The sequence below is a fragment of the Triplophysa rosa genome, linkage group LG10, assembly GCF_024868665.1.
Source record: "Triplophysa rosa linkage group LG10, Trosa_1v2, whole genome shotgun sequence".
NCBI lineage: Eukaryota > Metazoa > Chordata > Actinopteri > Cypriniformes > Nemacheilidae > Triplophysa > Triplophysa rosa.
Window position 1 is genome coordinate 1,445,820 of NC_079899.1, and position 22,853 is coordinate 1,468,672.

Sequence of the window (22,853 nt, forward strand, 5' to 3'; positions counted from 1 at the left end):
AACGGCAGTCCTTTTACCTCTTAATGTGGATTTTCTCTTTGATCACCTGTGACTGAAAGATCTTCAGGAGAATCACAGTCTAGGACCGTACGTGTCCCAGCAGGAATAAAGGGAGTATTAATACTTCAGGGATTAAGGTTCATAAAGGGTACATTTCAGGAAGTGAAGAGAAAAATAAACAACTTGTGTCCCCTCAGCTATACTTGTTAGGAGCAGATGTTGTGCTGTGGGGATTTCCAGTCTCAAAAGAGACAAAGTTCCTCTTTATTTGACCCTGAATGATCTCTCTTCAGCCACACTGCTCAATGACAACCAATGATTCATTACGTTCAGACTTTGACACAACCTGAGATGAAAAGATTGAAATGCATGTCATGAATGTGCGTCCAGGTCATTGTCCAGCTAACACCAACTGAATGACTGTACTGTAAATAACACATATGAAATGTATGACATTCAGTATGAAACAGAGCGGTCAGCTTCCTCATGCATTTTCTCACCTAACTCTACCTTACCGCAACAAAACATGTACTCAACCCTAACCATGTCAGCATGCATTACCAAGCTCAATCTAAACTTAAAGGCATTTAAATCTTACACGATCATCTGTCATCATTTCATATTAACTTAACTAATATGTCCGTTCGTATGATTACAAGAGTCTGATATGACAGTGTGTTTGATTTTAAGAGTCTGATATGACAGCGTCCATGATTATAAGAGTCTGATATGACAGTGTGTCTGATTTTAAGAGTCTGATATGACAGTGTGTCTGATGGAGAGAGACTGATATGACAGCGTCCATGATTTTAAGAGTCTGATATGACAGTGTGTTTGATTGAGATAGTCTGATATGACAGTGTGTATGATTAAAAGAGTCTGATATGACAGTGTGTCTGATTTTAAGAGTCTGATATGACAGCGTGTATGACGATGAGTCTGATATGGCAGTCTGTGCTCTGGCGGAGGGATTTCTCGGGAGCGCGCAGGTCATCCGCTCTTCCGCCCAGTTTTCCGACGTGATTCGCCAGCGCTGAAAATGGAGTTCGCGTAAAGCAGAGCCCACCAACTTCCCATGAAGTATTCACATTTCTTGGCGTGTTCCACTGATAAAGTTGATTAAATCAAAGACGTTATTCGTGTCCAGCCTTCGCTGGTGCATCGTGAGCGCGTGAGGGTTTGATTTGATCGCCGTATGAAGTCTGTGAAGAGAGTCGCTTGATCGGCTCATGTGGATTTTCCAAACTCGCTTGTCCTGGGAATTGGATATTGTAGTCAGATCAGGATGAAGAATACGCTGATTATTTCTCCTCTGGATGTGATTTACTGGGCAGATCGTCTGAAGTACTGGTTTCACTGGTTTCATACACCGTTTAGTGTTTTGGTGTCTCGTGAAGCATGCTCGACTGCACATCGGATCGGTTTCCATCAGTAACGGGTGATTTTACATTGAAAATGGAGATATTTGTGATTTATTTCCCCGTCGTGAGTGCGAACTCGATGTTCTTTCCAGAACTTGGATCCCCGTGAGAAGAAAATGAGCGACGAATCAAATCAAAACAGCGAGTGAGTGTACACACGAAAACATACATCACAAACATATTAGACACGCGCGCGCACACAGAATGTCTGATTTTTATGTCTGAAAAGATGGAGAACATGGAGCTAAATATGTAACACATCTGCTCCTTTACGTCTGATCATATATGGCCTGTCTATCAGTATGCAGTTGAATATGTCTGATATCATACATAACCTCTAATATCTGTTGTTCAGTATGTCTGATCATACATAACCTGTCTATATGCAGTTGGATGTGTAATCATCATATATTTGATCTTATCATATATGGTCTGTCTATCTGCAGTTGAATATGTCTGATCACACATAACCTGCCTGTCTGCACTTACATATGTCTAATCATATCTATTGTAACTTGCATATCTGCAGTTGGATGTTTGATCGTATGTCTGATCATATATGACCTATCTGCCTGCAGTTCAATATGTCTGATACTACTGCAGTTTAATATGCCTGATCATCTGATGTCTTGTCTTATATGACATGTCTATCTGCAATTATATATGTCTGATTAAATATCTGATGTCTGATCATACATAGACCGTTTATCTGCAGTTGAATGTCTGATCATATATACATATATTAGTCCTCATATAAACTCTGTTTCTGCTGTTTAATACATCTGATCTGGTGTCTGATCATACATAAGCTATCTATATGCAGGTGTATACGTCTGATCATTTTAACCTGTTTATCTGCAGTTGATATTGAGGATTAGGTCTATACTTAAGATGTCTGATCGCACATCTGATGTTTGATCATTTACAGCCTATACACAGTATATCTACAGCTGAATATGTTTGCAGTACACATGGTCTACAGATGTCTGATCATTTATGTCGTCACTATAAAGACTAATGTGTAGTTATCGGTGATGAGTTGTGTATTTCAGCGAGATGTAGGAGTGTGTTGTGAAGAGCTTTAACACTCACACTAATGTGATCTAGTTTGAGGCTGTGCCTTTAAACCTTACTGAGCTGTCTACGTGTGTGTGTGTGTGCGTGTGTGTTTAAGCGCGTGCTGGAAGGGCGGCGCGTGCTCGCCGCGCACGCAGGTTTGTCGCCATATTTTTCTCAATCGTCATCATCCCCATTCATAAAAATGACAGAAAGAGGAGATGCGACGGACGCGTTTGTTGTAGATGGACCGTCATGTCGAAGCTGACGCGATATGTGTGTCAACATTCGACTACAAGGCAGCTCTTATTGACAGCGCAAACGCGCGCGCACGAGAGAGAGAGACAGACAGACAGAACTGCGCCGATCACGTGACCCGCCTCCATTCATAAAGAACTTCGCGTGCCCATTCACACCCATACACGCACGTTCTCACACTCACATGCACGTATACACACACGCGCACAAATTCGAACACACATTCGTGTGATGTCACAGTTCGGCAGTATACCGTGTCTGTTTTTCAACCTTCGATAACTGGATAAAAGGAACATGGTGTCTTTTAGAGACCTTTGACACGAAAGTAGCTGAGATCAGCGACAGAGATCACAGTGTGACTTCATCCCTACTACGCAAAATGACCGTGTCTGAACACTTGGTATGAAAGAAGCGTATGTGAGGAATCTCCTGCTGGATGAACGCTTCTATCCCTTGAGGCCACAAGAGCCGAGGAGACGGCAAATTCAAAAAGCTAAAAAAAAATGTGAATCTTTTTATTGGTTACCAAAAATGTATTCCTCCTCGATTAATAATTTGAGTCTGAGTACATGTTCGTGGTTGTTGTTGCGTCATACGTGAGTAAATGTACAGGTCACGTGATGGTAACATGGTGGATCGTACAGTAACCGCACCCACACTTACTAAATCGAGCGTAACTGCTTTAACAGTCAAGAAGTACTGTACCGGCACTGTACTGTATGTGTCATACAGCTTTACAATGATATTGAGATTTTAAAAAGAAAATAATATGAAGTTCTTGCACCCTATAGAACATTTCTTGCTTTTAAACTCAAATATATACAGAGAAAGGATTATTATTGGATACCTATACAGGGTTTCTCCTGGGTCAGAGTTGGTCTTCGGTGCTGGCTGACAAACATAGCCGTCCACACACAGTTAAATGTACCCTGCATCTGAACTGCGAGTACCATACTAAAAAATCAAAAAGAAATGCAAAGAAACATTTGATTTGACATTTTATTCTGCTGTTAATTGTTATTTAGTTTAACAACCTTTTTACAACCAAGTTATATAATGGGTGTGATGTTATGTGACAGATATTACCTGTCACTCTCACATCCTCCTTTCTTGCCCTCTTTGCAAAAAAAGCTGTCATTTTCCCACTGGCCTTCATTGATTTTCATTTGCCAGACCGGATGATCATATTGATATATAATCATATATCGTAGGACATCATTTCCCATCCTTGCTTTAAATAACAGTTCTTATGTTAGCTGCTAGCTAACAACAACTTGTGATTTGTTCTGGTTTCACCTCTAAACTAGGCTAAATTATTTTATAGGTAATTTACTACACATTTTGTCATATAAATCAACTGTAAATACTGTGGATTAGTTAGACTAAACCTTACTAGTAACCACTCTTGCTAAATTACCTAAACACACTTAGGTTCTGAGGTGTTTTGAGAGACTGGATTGATTCGAACAGTGAATATCGTGAGTTCAGTGGAATAGGAGTTCAGTTCATCTTTATTCATTTCCCGAAGGCAATTTGGTTGCAGCATACAAGCAAATCACTTAAGACAATACAACAACAAACAAGAAAAAAAAAATATATATTTGACCCTAAATTTAAAAACTTTACAGCTGAGGGCATAAATGAATGTCTAAACCGCTTTGTTTTGCTGATACAAGTTCTTTAAGGAATGCCAGAAGGGAGAACAACGGGTGGGAATCATCTGATAATAAGCTCTGACCCATAACCTGTCTATAATGTAACTGGACCATAGTCGTCTGCTTCCTCCCAGTTATTTGATTTCCCTGATTTACAGTCCTCTCAATACAATTCTTGTTTTTCACATTAGAGAATTAAACCAGCACAGCAGTGAAAAAGATCTCAATATAAGATCTGTAGAACATGCACATCAATGACTTATCCTGACACTTATCCCACGAGACGAGACTCAAGACTGGTGCACCAGACAAGATGTTTAGACTTTTTTTAAAGAAATCCTCAATGATGAAATATATGGGAAAAATAGTATTTTATTCACCTTAAAACACAAAATGCAAAAATTAGTCATTATAAAATCACCTTGTACTTAATGAAACAAATTAAACTTCTATTTTAATGAATTATATTATGCCGTATTATACCACAGGGCTGTTGAATGCTTTAATCTGATTGGTTGACAAACATTCTATGGGTATGCATAACTTTCAGTTAAACGGAAAACAAAATGCATTTATAAACACTGATAGCCTACTGGTTCGTTTTCCTCTTCAAGCTGCTTATAACTGATAACAAATATATTTGATAGACCTACTCTTTCAAAAGTTTCGTGATTTTTTTTTTTACTGCGGAAGATGGAAACAATACGAGGAACAAATAATTTATTATCACTGGCTTTTCTGTCACATTACCGCAAACACGCAGGTGTGCGTGCGCTCGCTCGCTCGCTCACTCACACACACACACACACACACACACCACGTGGCTCAAGCTTCAGAGTCCGTTCGCTCTAACGGAAATGAGATGCGAAAGAAAGTAGTCCTTACCATCAACATCATTTTAAAGACGATAACATGACAAACATTGAAATGAAACATTTGAACAATGTCCCGTCATAAATTATTCCTTACATAAACAATATGTAAATACTGCAAAATGTGTTGTCACAAACTCAACTGACAGGCAGTAATTGCACAAAAATGATGCTTTGTTTTCTTAACAGGCGCAGCTTTTACTTTGTACTGTATGCTTTTGAACAGTGCTGGACTGCTGGTGTTAGCAGAGGTGACGATCGTATCTTACTGTCGATCCTCCTTCCTCCACTGACTGAACCCTCACGGCCTCCAGAGAAACAGTTAAAACTGCATAAACACATCATGTTTTATGCTTACATGGCACATATGTAAGAGACAGATGATCTGTTTTTGAAGAGGTTTGCCTGTTTTATTTAAAATAACATAATGTGAACTTGCAATTGCTATACTGTACTTGTGGTACAGTCAGTTCAGCTGCTGATCAGCCGCGCGTTGCGCGCTCCCAAAGCTCTGCTGGCAGCGGGAACTGCCGAAAACACTCGTTCTTAATATGCATGAGGCGCTGCAGACGGGCGCGAACATTGAAACCCGTCCGTCTAGCGCATGTTTACATAAAAAAACGGTGGGAAAGTAGCGCTGCGGGATAGAAAATCACGTTGTCGAATGGCCAGCCGGTCACTGTAGCTCTGCTCACAGTACGCACATACATTAAATACAGGTCACACCACAACAAAATGTGCACTCACACAAATGCTCCCAAATATATCTTGAGGTCACACAGATTCAATTTAGGGAGCATGTACGATTTAAAATGCTCGCAATTTCGAGCCCAACACCCCATTATACCAATTGCGTGAGGATATTGTGGATAATAGGGGTGTGACAAGATCTCTATTATCCACATTAAATGACCTTAATTTCTGCAAGCAATACAATCTTTGCTGACCCCTCTTGCACAAAATCACTGTATTTGGAAAAAAGGACCATTTATTATCTAAAACAGTACCCAAATACTTGTACTGTTCGACACTCTCAATATCCACTCCAGTCATGCATGTTCTCTCGTACTGAATCAGTTTCCTCCTAGAACTGAAATCAATAGTCATCTCCTTAGTTTTAAGAACATTGTTTTAAAAAAGCCTTCCGACACCAAACAATAAAATCTTCAACCACATGGCCATGCATGTAGTCCTCCTCACTCAATAGGCTAACAATTACAGAATCATCGGTAAATTTATAATATGCCCATTTCTAAAACTACTCCTACAATCATTTGTGTACTAAATAAATAATAAAGGAGAGAGGCACCCTTGAGGGGACCCAGTATAGATGACACCAGCCATTGAGAAAAACAGTCGTTAACTTTAACTCTCTGCATAAGCAAATCTAAAATCCAGCCCAAATTCATGAATAAGTTTCTCAATTAAAATGTGTGGCTGAATGGTGTTGAAAGCAGAGGAAAAATCAATTAAAGGTAACTTAACAAATGTTTTCGACTTATCTAAACACTGAAGCACTAGTTGCTACTGCATCCTACACCTCTTTTCGCCCTGTAAGCAAATTGAAGGGGGTCTAAAGATCTCTGTGTCCTTTGCATAGTTTGTCTCTTAACTAATTTTTCAAAACATTTCATAACTTAAGATGTAAGCACCACAGGTCTAAAATCATCTGATATCTGTGCATTATGTTTTTTTGGCACTGGAATCACTGTTGACTGCTTCCACCATGCTGGGACACTCAATCTGATTTGTTAGATTTACATAAAAAAGTAGTGTTAGGTGGTTCCACGCAAATATGTTGAGTAGTTTCTACAATTAACAATGTAGTCGTATGTACAAAAGAAATTTAAGTAAAGTTGACAACTTTTTTGAGTAAATCTAAACCATTCAGATTGTACCAGTAATTCTCAATATTTGTCCTTCTCAATGGTACTTTTTGTTGTCATACATAAATTAAATCAAAACACAATGAGCAAATCAGATAAACAATGGTAACCCTGAAACTCAAAAATACAACAAACTCTTTTAAACCTCAAAGATAAATGAACATTACGCACAAGCAAGTCTTTATCTTCACTGAAAAACACTTAAAATAACAAAAAATTTCGAAATTGACTGCCTAAATGCAGTCTTACGCAAAGCATGCTGGGAACTGAAAATCCCCCTCAACCAGTCGTGTTGAATTAACTTGTTTATATTAAGTAAACTCAACAATAGGTCCAATATTATAGGGTTTTGCGTTTTACTCAACAATGTTAAGTTGACCAGTCAAACACTTGTTACGTAAAGCCGACAGTACTACATGTTTAGTATAAACATAGTTAACTTACGTTAATGTAGTTACTTGCATTCTTTATGTACTTTGAACAAGGATGGGTTTAGTAAAACTAACAACAGCAACAGTCCTTTTTTTTAGTGTACTTTTTGTTGTGGAAGAGACCGAACAAAAATTTCATGAAATACTGACCCTAACTGCTCAGCACATTCCTCAAGTACTCAACCCCTATATTGTCAGGCCCAGGTGCCTTCCTATTTTTACACTGTTTAAGAACTGTAATCACATCCCCCACATTGAAAAAAACACATTCTCCCAATTTACCCTACATTCATTTATCAATGACCCTCAATTTCCTGCTTAAAATCACAAGTTTCAAACCTTGAATAAAGCAAAACTGCATCTGAACTAAATCCATTTACATTTATTTTATTATTTGTTTTTCAACCCTCCTGACCATCCCCTCCCAAACAGAAGCTAAATTCCCCAATTTAGACTCCAGATCCTCCTCATAAACTGCTTTAGCTCTCTTAATTTCACACTTAGAGCCCTATTTTAACGATCTAAGCGCATGGTGTGAAGCGCACGTCGCAGGTGCACTCAGGGCGTGTCCGAATCCACTTTTGCTATGACGGGAAAACGGTCGGCGCGCCCCGGCGCATGGTCTAAACGGGTTGTCCCGATTCTCTTTATGAGTAATGGGTGTTTTATGGGCGTAACGTGCAGTAAACCAATCAGAGTGTCATCTCTCATTCCCTTTAAGAGCCAGTTGTGCTCGCGCCATGGCGGATTCGCTATTTACACTCGGAAGTTGCAAGAACAAAGACTGGACACTTCTCCAGAGAGGAAACGCATCTGCTCGTGCGCGAGGTTAAAGTGCGCAAGCAGATCATCGACAGGACAAGCCGGATTTTTATCTTTATGTACACAATAATAATCTTTTACATTGTACACCATTTATTTTTTATATTTGGTATGTTTGTGTGCTGCTGCGCTTCCCTCTGTGTAATAAGTAACAAAAAAATCTTGCGCCCTTGGCAGTCTATTTTCAGTTCCTCAAATAAGCAACGTGCCAACACTGCGCCTGAAAATACCTCGTTTTTTTTTAGACCAGCACGCCCACGGGCGCACAAATGCATTCGCTATTTAAACAACACAGCGCAGGACGGGAAAATGAGAAGTGCGTCGGGCTGAAACTTGCAAAAACACTTGCGCTGCACCTTGCGCCGGGTGTACGATAGGGCCCTTAATTTCTCTTTTCAGCCTATAATACTCAACAGTCTTTCTCTCTTTAAAAGCCCATTTTCTCTTTGACAGAAGAATTTTCAGTGATTTTGTGACCCACGGTTTTCTGTTTGGAAATTTCCTGAACGATTTCACAGGAGTGTTTCGTTTGTTTATGTCAGTTGTATGAGCGAAGCCCTTGTCAGAAAAAGGACAGCTCTTTTTGAGCGCCGTTCATCCAGCATTAATTCCAACCCGATTTTATCAATCTGCCTATAAATAACACGTATAACGTATAATAAATAATAATGACTTTAACGCTTTCCGGTTGCGTATAATGCATATGCCAAAATCCAATTTTGGGTGCATGCTATAAGCACATCCTTTCCATTAACGTCTGTGGAGCACAGATGCGTCCAATGACGCAACAAAATGATATATTCTGGTGTAAATTTGCCATCATGACATGTTGTAGGGTGTGATTGTTCATTTTAGGGACGCATGTTCGAATATTCGATCCGCAACAACTATTCGAATATTAAAAATGCTATTTGAATATTCCTATTTCTCATAAGAATAAAACTGCGTCACCACAAAGTTAATTTACAGCTACACAAGACCAGAGTTGTCACGTCTTATTTAACGCTTCTTCACTTTATCTGATTTTGTAATATACAGAAAATATTAAAAAATCATTTGTCTGTGGTCCTAAATCTTTGTTCACTCAGATCGCAAGCTAGTTTAAATATTTTAAGTTTGCACACCAGATGCCCGGATCGTGTGTTATATGCTCGGCTCACATCACCATGTTAAAATGTTTCAAAACTGGTGAGCCACAGAATTCGTTAAAATAACTTGAATTAGGTATAAATATACATACGTAATATTAAGTGATTAACAATAATTAATTAATTACCATAACTTGTTGTGAGCGGTTGTTCTTAGTAAATTCATATTCGTTCGATAAAAATATATTAAGTAATGCTAATTTCAACAACTTGAAACATGAATTTGGCCTTAACATAAGACTGGCACATTTTTCCATACCTAAAAGCCTGAATTTACCTTCTAGAAGTTCAAATAGGGTCATCGCCTTCAAGTTACAGCCTGTAAATAAATTATCACAGATGCTTTTTTAAATTTGTTTTAAAAAGCGCTGTGATCCCTTAGTAAAAATAAATAGGCCTATCAAAATTATTGATGCAAATGCAATGCAAAAGCTAAACAAGACAGACACTGACTGAACGATAAAGAAAAGAATATTTCTATGCAGTGCAGATCAGCAGGAAAATCTTCCTCAGACGACGGTCAAGTAATAGGGAAACAAGCACTACAATGGCTTTGTCTTTGTTGCAGGGTATTTTTTAGGCATTAAGGTATCAAGCCCGTTTACTTTATTTATTATCAACATTATAAACAATAAAACCAGATATTCTTGTCAGATCTGGGTTTTGTTACCGGGAGTTAGAAGAGCAGCGCGTTTTCTCCGCTGTCGGCTTGTTGAACAGACTTTCACCAGAGTAAAATAGACCTATATGTGAAGCTTGATGTGAAATTGTGACTAAATCAAAACTCGTCATTATTCACTTAATTTAAATAAACGAATACTCGAATATTCGTTTTTTTTATGATCTCAAATATTCAAATGTGAAATTATTGAAAAATGCCCATCCCTAGTTAATTTAATCAGATGTCGTATTTTGGGTTCGTTTATTTCGTTTGCACAATTAAGAAGCATTTTAGCATGTAACCCGACCCCGCCTCTACACCTAGTTTGTATATTACACAATAAAAACACAACACATAACAGGCAGGTACGGCTACAGATGCTATTCGTTTAAAAAGTGCAATTATTCCAACCGTTCTGAAGCCGAAGAACAGACCCAAAAGCGATCCCCGTCTCTTTCTGCTGTTAAAGGGATAATTCATCCAAAAATCAACTTTGTGTAACTTTTACTCACCCACATGACGTTTAACATGTTTAGAGAACTTCCGGCGTCTTCGGAGCACAAATAGAGATATTTAGGTGACATCCAAGAGCTTTCCAGGTCTCCTCATACACATCATGGTGTCAGTTTTTGCCAAGGTCCAGAAAAGTACTAAAGACATGCTTAAATTGGTCCATCCGCACAGTTGAAAATTTTTGAACATGTAGGTATAGTCGTGATAATTCGTGCTAATAGAAAGTTGCAGTAAATGTCACTTTGCAGACCCAATGAAAAGAATGCTGTGAGGAGAGTGAAGTGAGCTGGCTTCGCTGCGTCAGATATATGTCACTTTCCTCAGAGCTGATTGGTCCAGTTTTGGTTTGCGATCTCTAACCCAGAATATAACCTGCTTCGGAGCAGGTTAGCCGTAAATTACCATGGCGACAAAACCTGCTCCAAACCAATCCACCTTCTTAAACCCAAAAACCTAATGCGAACTTACCTGGGTATAAACCGGCTTTGTGCAATAGGCCTCAGGTCCTGTTTCAGTAAGAAGGTTCAACCAAGCCTGAGTTATGTTTTGAACTCTGAGTTGAGAAACTTTGAGCTTTTGGTTTGGGAACAGCTGAACTGAGCTAGTTCAGTCAACTCGGAGTAGGCTGACTCGGAGTTAAGTGCGTGCGCCACGACTATGATCAATAGAGCTCCGGTATTACGATTCACCATGGCAACGACACCAAAAAAAGCAACATGGCTGCAGAAAGAGTTTGAGAGCGAGGCACACTTCCCTCACAGCTCTGCAGACCACATCTTTACTAATGTGTCTACACATCCCCGGTGTCATATAGAAAAAAGAAGGTTTGAAAAATGACATGATATAATTGAATAAATAAATGAATGAATGATTGATTAAAAGAAAGCAAAAAGACAGAAGTAAATGACTCATTGTTTTATTTATTAAAATTACAATGATTTCCTCATTTATTGCTGTAGTGACGAGTGTCAGAAGTCAAGTGATTGACTTTTTAAAGTGTCCGAGTCAAACTCACGCTGGTTCGAGTTCTGCTCAGAGCAGGTTTGAGAAGGACTGGATGCACTTCTACATTCATTGTTTGAATCGGTTCATTTCTTCATTCATGTGTGTATTTATTAACTTCTTTATTTACACCTATAAGTCATTTCTCGTCCTCCATTTCAAACTACCACTTGTGAGACAAGTTTGTGATAGTGATATAAATGATAATCCGCTCGGGTCCTGAAATGAACCCCTCCCCTCCGTCCCTATGAATTCATGCAGTCTCGTCATCTTCCTCAATAAAAGCACATGACATTTTAGTCACATTTGGTCTCAGCGTGATCGAAAAATAAATGCGCTTTAAAGGGGGAAGGAGATGGAAAGAAACTCTGGGTCGTTTCTATGTAAGTTACTATGGTTACTGACTCGGAGTATAAGTGACCTCTCTTTTAGAAACGGGCTTGAGTTACCCCGCTTCTCGGGTTTGACGTACCTCACATTCTGAAACAGAAAACCCAGAGTTTCCCTCATTCAGGGTTAATATACTCCGAGTTCACTAAACCTGCGTTCTGAAACGGGCCAGTGTGCTCTGATCCAAACATCTCATCTGTGCACAGTTCTGTTTGGAGGCAGTTCGGAGGTTTTTCTCCTGATCTGCTCACTTCCTCACAGTGTTTCAGGAACAGACATGAAGTCGCGTGTTATTGGCAGGTCTCGTGATCAGGCGTGTAATGATTCACCGTGAGCCGGTTGAAATGGATCATAATATGATAGATGAGATGATAAATGAATGGCCGTACAGCAGGGCCGGCCGCGTGTTTACTGTAAACCTGGATATGGTGATATTTCTTAAATCCTCATACCCAAGTTAGGAAAAGCACAGACACATTCTTAGTTTGTTTACATTAAAGAGACGTTTCTGTTATTCATGTTTTGCTTGATTTGTAATTTAGGTTTGTTATTTGACATAAAAGATATTTTTATTTTACGAAGAAATGTGCAGCATTTGGGAAGTATTAAAGGGTCAGATCTGTGGTGAAAAAGGATATTGTGAGATTAGTATGGGAGTCTCTACTCGTGATGAAGCGCTCATGAAGAGTTTCACATGTACCCAAGTGATGTGTGGAGGGCACGCGTGATGTCAGGAGACCCTGCTGGTGCAAAGCTTGTGTGCATCTTTAGCTTAATCAGTGGATCTCCACAGAAGATATTTTGAGAAATGTCTCAGCGGTTTTGTGTTCGTACAGGGGAAGTCGGTGGGGTTCAGTGTAGGGCTGCAGCTATCGATTCTTTTACTAATCGAGTATTCTACTGATTTTTCCATCGATTAATCGGGTATTCGGATAATAAGTACTTTTTCTTTATTAAAAAGCAATACTAAATATACAAGAGAAAATAAGACAGGTCTCTTAAAATGAGTAAAACAACTAATTTGTTTCCTTTTTAGAACAATTAGTTTTTATTGCTGAAATTGCATACATTAATATCTGTGAAAACTAAACCCATTTAGTACATTCCATTGCCATATTAAATTCAAAATGCAACATAATACAAATATATAAATAAGAAACATGAATAAAAATAGAAATAATAATTTCAAACAATAGCCTATGACTTTTATTTTTGCAGGTTGTCAGATGCTTATTTTTTAGTATGTCTGTTTCTTCACTCAAACAATAACATGTTTGTGAAATAAACTCTCAGCGCAACTCTGGAGGTGAAGTTCATGTCCTCATTCAGCGCAGACGCAGACAAATTAATGAGCATCACGAGTGTAGCACGTTAAACTGTGCAGTTCATTCACTCAGACACGCAGAACAGACAGATGACATGTGTAAATAACAGGATTCGGTGTCCACTAGTCCGCATCTAGTTTGATGGACTCAATGCAGCCGGAAAACAAGTGTCACTCGTAAAATAGACTAAAACTAAGTAAAATATCAGTTCACCATTTCAATAAGCTATTAGGGCTGTGACGGTGGCAGTTCTTTTTACCACCACGGTGGTAATAGATGGTGCGGTGGTTGAGAAATATATATTATTTATATAAATAATATTTATATTATTATATTTGCGTGTAGCAACCACATGACGAGTGGAAGAGAAATATAGACCTTATTTAAATACTTGAAATTGTTAAATAATTGAAATATGATATCTGAAATAAATGAGGATGAAACATCCGTCAATGTTTAACGCGCAAATCCATCAGTGAAACGGCAAACTACAGCATATAAAACATTTAAATAAACATCAGTAAATAATGAAAACTTAAATGATATAAGAAAGCTAAATACTAAATAAAAAAGCTCTTGTTGCAGTAACTTCAGTCAGTGGCGTATTAATCCTTACAGTCCTTAACAATTCCATTTGAAACAAACTGTTTAAACCTACATTGGCTTTCCTATTCAGATTGCTATAAAAACTTTACTTTTTCCGACTCGTCGTTGATGTGAAACTTACTTGTTGACATTGTCCAGATTAAAATGTGTACAGCTGCACTAAATGCGCGTTCAGAAGATGTGCACAGGAGCGCAAATGAAGAGATGTCTCTCCGCAACCGCGGCAAAACCTGCGCGCGCTCCGACACTAAGCAAGCGGGTCATAGCCAGTGTTTATTTTACGTATCTGTTCATTTCACAATAAGATCCATTACAAAACCAGCAGAATAACCTGGGTTTTGCCGTGCAGGCCTGCGCTCGAACGCACCAACGGAAACGTATGCCAATAATTTCTGTTAATTTAAAATCTTTTAAATAAAACTATTCACAACTGAAAGGCTACAACTAGCAATCGTTATCGCAACTCTCATATTTATTACACCTATATTTGTCAGAGTGACGTGCACTACCGCCGGTGGCAGTTTGCCACAGTCATGGCACTTTACCATCGCGGTGGTGCGGTTGTTACGGCAACCGTCACAGCCCTATAAGCTATCAGTTATTTATCAGCATGAGAAATACGTGTGAGCGTGTGAACAGACTAAAACGCGTGTGTCGCACGGTGAATGCATTTGCATGAGACTTGAGAGCCCTGTAACATGAATAGAGTTTAGCGGGCTGTGCGTCAGTAATAAGGGTCCGTGGGGAAACGCAGTGCTCCGTGTGTACTGTAGTTAAATGGATTAAACGAGGCTTCGAGGCAACAAAAATTGCCTCGATGATTTTTTGTATTCGAATAACTCGAGTTACTCGAGGAATCGTTTCAGCCCTAGTTCAGTGTTGTTTGATTATCAACATTCTTCAAAATATCTTTTATCGTGTTCTGAAGAAGAAAGAAACTCAGGTTTGAAATGATAAAGGATGACAGAATGTTGATTTGTGAATGTAAGCATCAGAATGAAGGTGGTGTTAACTCTGTTGTGGTGTTTGTCCCGTGTGCAGTGAGAGTTACGCGCGTGTCAGAGCTGTGGTGATGACCAGAGACGACTCCAGCGGCGGGTGGCTTCCTCTGGCCGGCGGGGGTCTCAGCTGCGTCACCGTGCACAGACTGAGCCGACCGGACGCTGAGCCGCACTTCCTCATCCACGGAGAGAGACTCAAAGACAAATCGGTAATGATCGCATCACGGGGGGAGGGGGTCTTTGATGGGCGCTGGATGACATCATCGCCAAACACGCTCGCAGGAAGTAGTGGTTTGGCGCGCCTCCAGACTGCTTTAAATAGATTCCCGCTGTATGACGCACGATGAGCTCATCGGTGAGCGGAGAGAAAGTGTTATGCTTGCTTTTACTGTAGACAAGAGATGCAGGTGTGTGTAAAACACAGAAAACAAGCACACACACACACTCTCATCTGTATTATACATTGATGAATGGTTCACGTAAAGTGTAAAAACGTCATTGTGCAGCCGGTTTAAATGAAAGAGCTGAACAGCAGGTGTGCACATGTTACAGGTCTTTAAAAGCCCAAATACTTTGCTTCTGCAGTCCGACGTTCATGAGGTGTATTATGAGTTTCTAATAGAGCTCTTCATGGGATGTCCAGGTTGTTCTGGAGTGCATCATCAGCAGGGATTTGCAGTATAATAAAGTCAACCCCATCTTCCATCACTGGAGGATTGACGACAAGAAGTTTGGCTTGACCTTCCAGAGCCCGGCCGACGCCAGAGCCTTCGACAGGGGGATACGACGGGCCACGGAGGACATTAAACAAGGTGAGGATGACGACGGTTCAGCGGCCAACATATTGTAGCTGCAGAAGCCAAAACCGTTTGGTAGTTTGATAAGAGCCAAAATGAGCACTCCCCAGATAGCACAGGTACGTCTGTAAGATGTCTGCTAAAGATCTGGAAAACATCTTAGAGCAGTTTTACATCCATTTTAAATCATAATCATCTTACATTTATGCATTTGGTAGACGCAAGCCACTTACATTGCATTATACTACACATTTGCTTCTAAGTACATGTGCAATCCCCTGGGATCCAACCCACGACCTTGGTGTTGCTAATGCTCTCACCACTGAGCTACAGGAAAGCTGTTATATCTTATATGACATCTGGCAGCAGACGCCTCAGAGACGTATTGCAATTTGCAGATGAGCAAACAATGAAAAAAAACGTCTTGCAGATGTCAATGCGGACATCAAATGGACGTCTGCCCGATGTATGTGTGCTATCAGGGTCAAGTCACTTGAGTGTGTTGATTCATTGAGCGTCTGATGTTCGTGTATGAATGCAGAAGTGTTCTCAGTTTGGCTGTGGTCAGAGGAGGAAATGAGAATAACCACCGCAGTGATCTTTCTTGAAAACCAGACACTGTATGGTCTCTTATATACAAACATGCAGTCGTATCAAATCTGGCCATTTAGCTGAACGTTTGCCCGATAAGAAACAACTCATGAGCTAACAGCACCTCCGGTCACTATAATAATCCGATCATTTTTGTTTTATACTTGTTGTACTGAAGCAGTGTTACAGATAATAACCTGAAGGTGAGATTGGTCAAACTCAATCAGATGATGCGTGAAAGTCCTCTCATCGTGATATCTGAGATGTACACGTTACAATGCTGTTGTGCGTTTGTGCACGTCAAATCTGGCTTCACACGGCAAGAGCTTCTGATCTCATTGGTGGCTGTCTGTCACGTTTCTCATCATGAGACGTGCAAGGATCAAATTTAAAAGGCTGTCGATATTTGAATTTAGTGCTTATGCGTTTCTTCGTTTATACCAATTAAACTGAAATATGAATGTTTTTCTCTCACAAACACATGGTTTCATATCTCATCATCTGAATGACTTGAATGATGAATTTTGTGCTTTTTATTGAGCGCCACACAAGGAGATAACACGACAGCGTTTTAATATTAAACTTAGACACTTACTGAAGAAAAACAACTGAACGCTAGATCTGGTTTAAGCTGATCTCCCAGCCTGGGTTAAGCTGGTGAAGCAGGATGGTTGTAGAAGGTTTTTGTTTCCCAGGCTGATCAAGCGGGTGTTTAGCTGGTTAAAGTTGGGGTGTGAGCTGGTTTAGCTGTTGGGGTCCACATTGACCTGCTAAAAAGTGGCCAAAACCCCTCGAAAACCAGCCAAGCTGCTTCAGACTGGAGACCAGTTTAAACCAGCCAACCAGTCTAAGGTGTTTTAACGGGGGCTTTCAGTAGGGGTGGCAAAACTCAATGATGCTAACATGTTTTAGCATGATGCTAGCATGATTTGTCCAGTTTGGTCTGGTTACTAGGGTGTTCTATCTGGTTGCTAGGTATCTGTATGCTGGTTTCTAGATGTTGTTAATGAGTTATTTATTTGTGTTCAACTGAAGAAATGAAGTCCTAAATATCTGGTGAGTAAACGAGAGAATTTTCTTATCTGGGTATTCTTTTTTATCATTATTGTGTTGACTCTTGTGTTTGATGTCATCGATGTACCGCACATTTTCAGACGTGTTCTTCCCAGTTTGTTTGGAGTGGAATTTTCCAGTGGCTGTTGTGTAACCGTTGCTGCGTCTTCTGTATTCCTCATGCATCGCTTCAAACCGCACTGTGTCCGTTCGGTGTGCAGACCCGTTTCTATGGCAACCGAGCACATGGTGCACACGGCGAGTGCGGCCTGCAGCTGCTGGATGTGTGATGTGATGTGAAACCCTCCAAACAACATCAACAACACACCGTTTTCTCTCGGATAACTGTCTGTCTGCACAAAAACTAACGCAAAAATAATCTCGACGAGCGTGACCAGCGAGACCTCCATTTTTCACTTAAAGGTGTTCTGACGGTCTACTAGTTTAGTACTTGTAGCACATTTGTTTAGTTGATGAAAGTACACTTTGAAGTCTACTCTCACAGTGATGCACCAGATACTCCAAGTTTTCTTTAAGTGAACTAAACATCATACATACATTTTTATATATTGATGTATTATTTTGGCACTTCAAGTACACTACTTTGTTCCTATTTAGGTGTTTCACACTTGTGTAATTCTTAGACTGTAAAAACACATTTGAGTGCTCTTGAAGTAGCTTTGAGGTCATTGTGTATGAAGAAGATCAGCTTCACCAGAAACGGCGAGTGACGTTCTCATGTGATCGTCACCGGGTTCTTGTGTGATTGAGTGAAATTGTGCTTATTAAATAGGAATGTTTGTTTCATGTGTGTGCAGGGTGTCAGCAGTTCAGTGATGCAGATGTTCCTGAAGATCCATCATCAGCACAGGTGAGCGAGCGAGTGTGTGCGTGACTTCAGCTTCCACTCATGTGACGGCAGAATTTCATTCATTCTCATGCGAACGGGGCTAAAAATGTCTCTTCCACTGGAGCTTTAATGCTCGATCAATGCTGCCGCAGACCCAATCACACGCCTGTTGCTAGGCAGCGGGAGGGAATGTGTTGCCACGGTGATGGAGAGCGCCAGCTCCAGCGTGAGGCATGAAGTGAGGCCACGTGTCGTTAATGAAGAAGAAACACGTCAGGTTGTGTTGGCATCAGCATCGACGGAGGTGACTTCCTGTGAGTCTTTGTGAAATGATGCCGGTCTCCAGCCGTGCTGCAGGGCATGATGGGAATTCAGCTGTCGTCACGTGACCGCTGCAGCGACAGACTGAAGTGTCCGTGTGACTCCCAATGCTCTGTCTGTCTGTCTGATTCACACACGTGTGTTCAGAATGAAGGTGGAGAGACAGAGAACATCTTTGAGTTCCTGCAGGAGGATCTGTCATCATTACACACCGCAGGCAGAGATACTCGTGTGTGCGTTTCAGTCATGTGACTACACACACAAACACGCATTCTTCAGTGGAACTGAATCCTGATATTTCCTCTTTCTGATACTTGTGATGTCTCGGTGCGTCTGTGAACCTCTTGACACTCACGAGTCGTCTCGCGCGCACACGTCCTGTCTCGTGAGTCTTCAGCAGAGGTGCGAGTCCTGCACTGTGACATCACAAGCATCACACGATCTGTGCAGACGCAGCCGGACGTCTCATTTCACAGACATGTTTAACACACATCCTCCTCTCGCACTCGTTCGGTCGTTTGTTCGATGTGCTGATAGCTCCACCTGCTGGTATTTTCAGAGTTTCCCTTGAGAATAAATAATTGGTTTTCTGATGCCTGATGTTTGAGAATCTTTTTTATTCAGCAAAATCTTTTACACTTGAATCCCGTTCTCTTCACTGGTTTATTTTAAATGCGTATCAAATCTAATACTGTGTAATATAATTCCACTTCTTCTCATGTTGTTTCCATGTGTTGTTGTGGTGACAGGTGAAGCGGGAGACTCCGGTGAGAGAGATCTTCTCTCCTCGAGGAATCGTGTCCAGCGAGCCCTTCCGTGGTTCTTATGTTCGAGCGCCGCCCTTTGATGATGATCTCAACCATCACTTTCTGCCACCACAGGTGCGTCATCACACTCCAAATCCTTCATGTGAAGTCATACTGACTAAGACTGGCATCATGAATCATCACACGGATTCTGGAAATTGATGTGAATTGATTGTGTTAAGGTTTGATGAATCACAGTGACAAACCACGTTTGTTTTTAATACAGATTTTGTGATTTATTGTCAAATCTTTTAGTGAAAAATGGATTTTCTCTTCACGCCGGCAGGTTTCCTTCAACACCGCACGTCACGTCAGCTTTCAGATGGACGACGAGGAGATCGTTCGCATCAACCCCCGCAGAGACGTTCTCATCCGAGGCTACGAGGACTACCGACACCCCGTCTTTTGGAAACGAGACGCGGAGCGCGAGGAACCGGACTTCATCTCCACCTTCTCCAAGCCAGATGGGAGGAAGTGCGAGTTCTTGTATCCCGAGGGCCCGGGGTGTCACGGCAAAGACTCCGTTAAGACCCAGCAGCCGTCCCCTCTGCTGAAGTCGAAGGCGTCCCGCCGGCGGCGCGAGGACGGCGAGCGCTCCCGCTGCGTTTACTGCCGCGAGATGTTCAACCACGAGGACAACCGGCGGGGCGAGTGTCAGGACGCCCCCGACCCCATCAAGCAGTGCATCTACAAGGTGAGCTGCATGCTGTGTGCCGAGAGCATGCTGTACCACTGCATGTCCGACTCGGAGGGAGATTTCTCGGACCCGTGCTCCTGCGACACCAGCGAGGAGCAGTTCTGCGTGCGCTGGCTGGCACTGCTGGGACTGTCTCTCGTGGCGCCCTGCATGTGCTGTTACCCGCCGCTGCGCGCCTGCCACCGCTGCGGAGAGGCGTGTCGCTGCTGCGGGGGCAAACACAAGGCCGCGGGGTGAGCCCGGACCTCGCCGACGGTTTGTTTTTTCATTCGCCCGAGACGGGTGAGGCGACCCTCGCCGCGGGAGCTTTGATTGACGCGGCCGACCGCCGGGTTCAGCTGCGTCAGGGGGCTCAACAGGAGGAGGCTCCTTCAGCGAACGGAGAGATCGCTTGAACCTTCAAGCCACAGCGTGTGACGAAATCTTTTGTACAGAGATTATATCGTAATATTCATAACAATTGTGCATAACAATGAAGTTGTGTATGTTTAAAGGGATTTTAGTTTTCTTGTGACGTTGCAGTGATCCACGTGCCCTTTTCCTTCCACTGTAGATATGACAACAAAGACAGCACTAGATGTTATTTTCCATGAATTAAAACGCTTCTGTTCATGTGTTCACGTGACTTAATGTTCTGGCCAGTGACCGTAATAAAGCGACAGCGGTTGTGTACTGTATATACAGTTTGACATGTTTTCATCTCTTTTATTTACAGTGCAGGTTCATGTTAATGCTTTTATCTTTAAGAATTGGATCATTTTCTTGAAGTCATGAATTTAAGAAGCACTTACAGTCAGAATGAACTGGCTCTTGATCTTCATGGAGACGATTCTTGACAGTCTAATATAAACCTTCCTATTATGTTTGTTTTCCATTTCTAATTGAATGTTAATCTTCTTTTGACGTGTAATGAAATAACGGGCTCAAATGTCATTTGAAACGTGAATTTGTTTGTGCCGAACTGATGCTACGACAGACATCATCAGATTTGACTTTCTATGCAAATATTCCCATGAACCTCTACACAACACGCATATCTAACACTATGTTCAAGCAGTGATTTCATTGGACGGTACAGATGTGTTTGTCTGCTGCTGATGTATATCGTGTTATGTACATAGATCAGCTTTGAATATTCTTGAAAAGCGGTGGACGACGACGATTGACGTGTTCATAGAGGTTCTCTCTAGTTTTGTACGGCGGACAGATGAAAGACGAAGGTCCAGTTGCGAAGCTGCTGGAAACAATCACTCATTTTACGTCACAAGAATATAATTTAGCTATGTATGACTGTTAAATAAAACGTGGTATCGTTCTCAAATGTCATTCGACTCCGACTACAGGTTCTGTGGTGTTTTGTGTGGATTTCATCTGGTTTGTTTGACGGTGATGGTAAAGCCTCGTATGCAACATCTCTTTTCTTGTGTGTGACTGTCACGTGCTGCTGTGCTTTTCTTTCTCTTCATGTACATTCTTGACTTTTTCTAGGTTCTGAGATGAGTTTGTGATGCTTTGCTTGCACTGGTGATGTTGTGTATCGGTGGTTTTCCGCTTGACTTTCATCATTCTTCATCCCTGATAAAGTGCCTGACATCCCACATTAATCCTTCTGTTGCTTTCTATCTACAGTATGTGGAGGTTATATTTCTGTCATGCTTTGAAAAGACTAAATATATGATGTAGTATTTATAGTTCAGTAACTCATGTCACAGTTGTATTTTCTCTATACAGATGTAGCTTGTTACTTTCGTAAATATACAATGTAAATATGCATACAAAATGTTTTTATGTTACAACATGTACACTTATGACATCTATTACCATTAACATAATAAAATGTTCAGTTTCAAGTTTCGAATGTGTGTGTGGTGATGGCTTTATATCACTTCAAATGTTACCTGGTTGTTAACAGAGAAGACACAAATGAAGACAAAGAACATCAGCTAAATACTTGTTATAAGAATATTTTATTTGTTATTTTCACATACACAAAGCTTAGCCAGGGTGTCCGCGGGGTCTTATAAAGTATTAAAAGTTGATAAATAAATTTAGAGAAAATTAAGGCATTCATTAAATTAAATGCCATTTTCCAAGGTATTAAATGTTGCATAATTTTTTCATATTTGTCCAGCAAACTGTACTAAATAACTTATCAAAGTAAGTTCAGTGCATCCCGGCCGCGTGTGCACGTTCTGAGAGAACAGTGACAGTCAGCTTTTGTGGTCGGAGTTTGGAGGAGAGACGTGAACAGAAATGGGGTTTTTTCTTCAATCATTTTGCAGCGTAGCCTATAATTATGGAGCGATTTTAGTCTCATTAATTATTCACGCGTAAAACAAGATACACACATGCGTAAACAGTTTCACATGAACAAAACCTAATTTACGTGCACAAAGTATAAATATACATTTACAAAAAGCAATTCACGTGCGTAAAACAAAACTATTTTCTCATAAAGTACGTTTCGCAAACATACGACTGTGCGCAAATATTTCGAAAATGTAAAATGTACACGTTTATCGTGTTATGTGAATGTGCAAATCGTCACTCACGTGTGAATCGGCTTGGATGTGTGTGTGTGTGTTTTGAGACTGTCCTGGTATGGGATTCCTTTTGTGCCAATAAAAATGAACGCAGACTTTTAAAAAACGAACAAAAATATACAATGAGAAAGAAAAAAAAACACTTTGA

General features: G+C 40.7%; 1 protein-coding gene across 1 annotated transcript; it reads left to right on the forward strand.

Annotated features, from left to right (window-relative positions):
* The first annotated feature begins 988 nt into the window (after positions 1-988).
* On the forward strand, positions 989-22,020 carry spred1 (sprouty related EVH1 domain containing 1). Its single transcript, XM_057344036.1, has 6 exons — positions 989-1,566; positions 15,088-15,256; positions 15,691-15,859; positions 18,307-18,359; positions 19,409-19,540; positions 19,752-22,020. Exons 1-6 carry the CDS (start codon positions 1,538-1,540, stop codon positions 20,397-20,399), a joined length of 1,200 nt encoding a protein of 399 aa, XP_057200019.1. The 5' UTR covers positions 989-1,537; the 3' UTR covers positions 20,400-22,020.
* Positions 22,021-22,853: the final 833 nt, after the last annotated feature.

Excerpts from the sequence above, each read along its gene's own strand:
- spred1 (XM_057344036.1), top strand. The coding sequence starts at position 1,538 with ATGAGCGACGAATCAAATCAAAACAGCGA. Across the intron at positions 1,567-15,087 it reads GAATCAAATCAAAACAGCGA|TGAGAGTTACGCGCGTGTCA; the intron begins GTGAGTGTACAC and ends TCCCGTGTGCAG. Across the intron at positions 15,257-15,690 it reads AGAGACTCAAAGACAAATCG|GTTGTTCTGGAGTGCATCAT; the intron begins GTAATGATCGCA and ends TGGGATGTCCAG.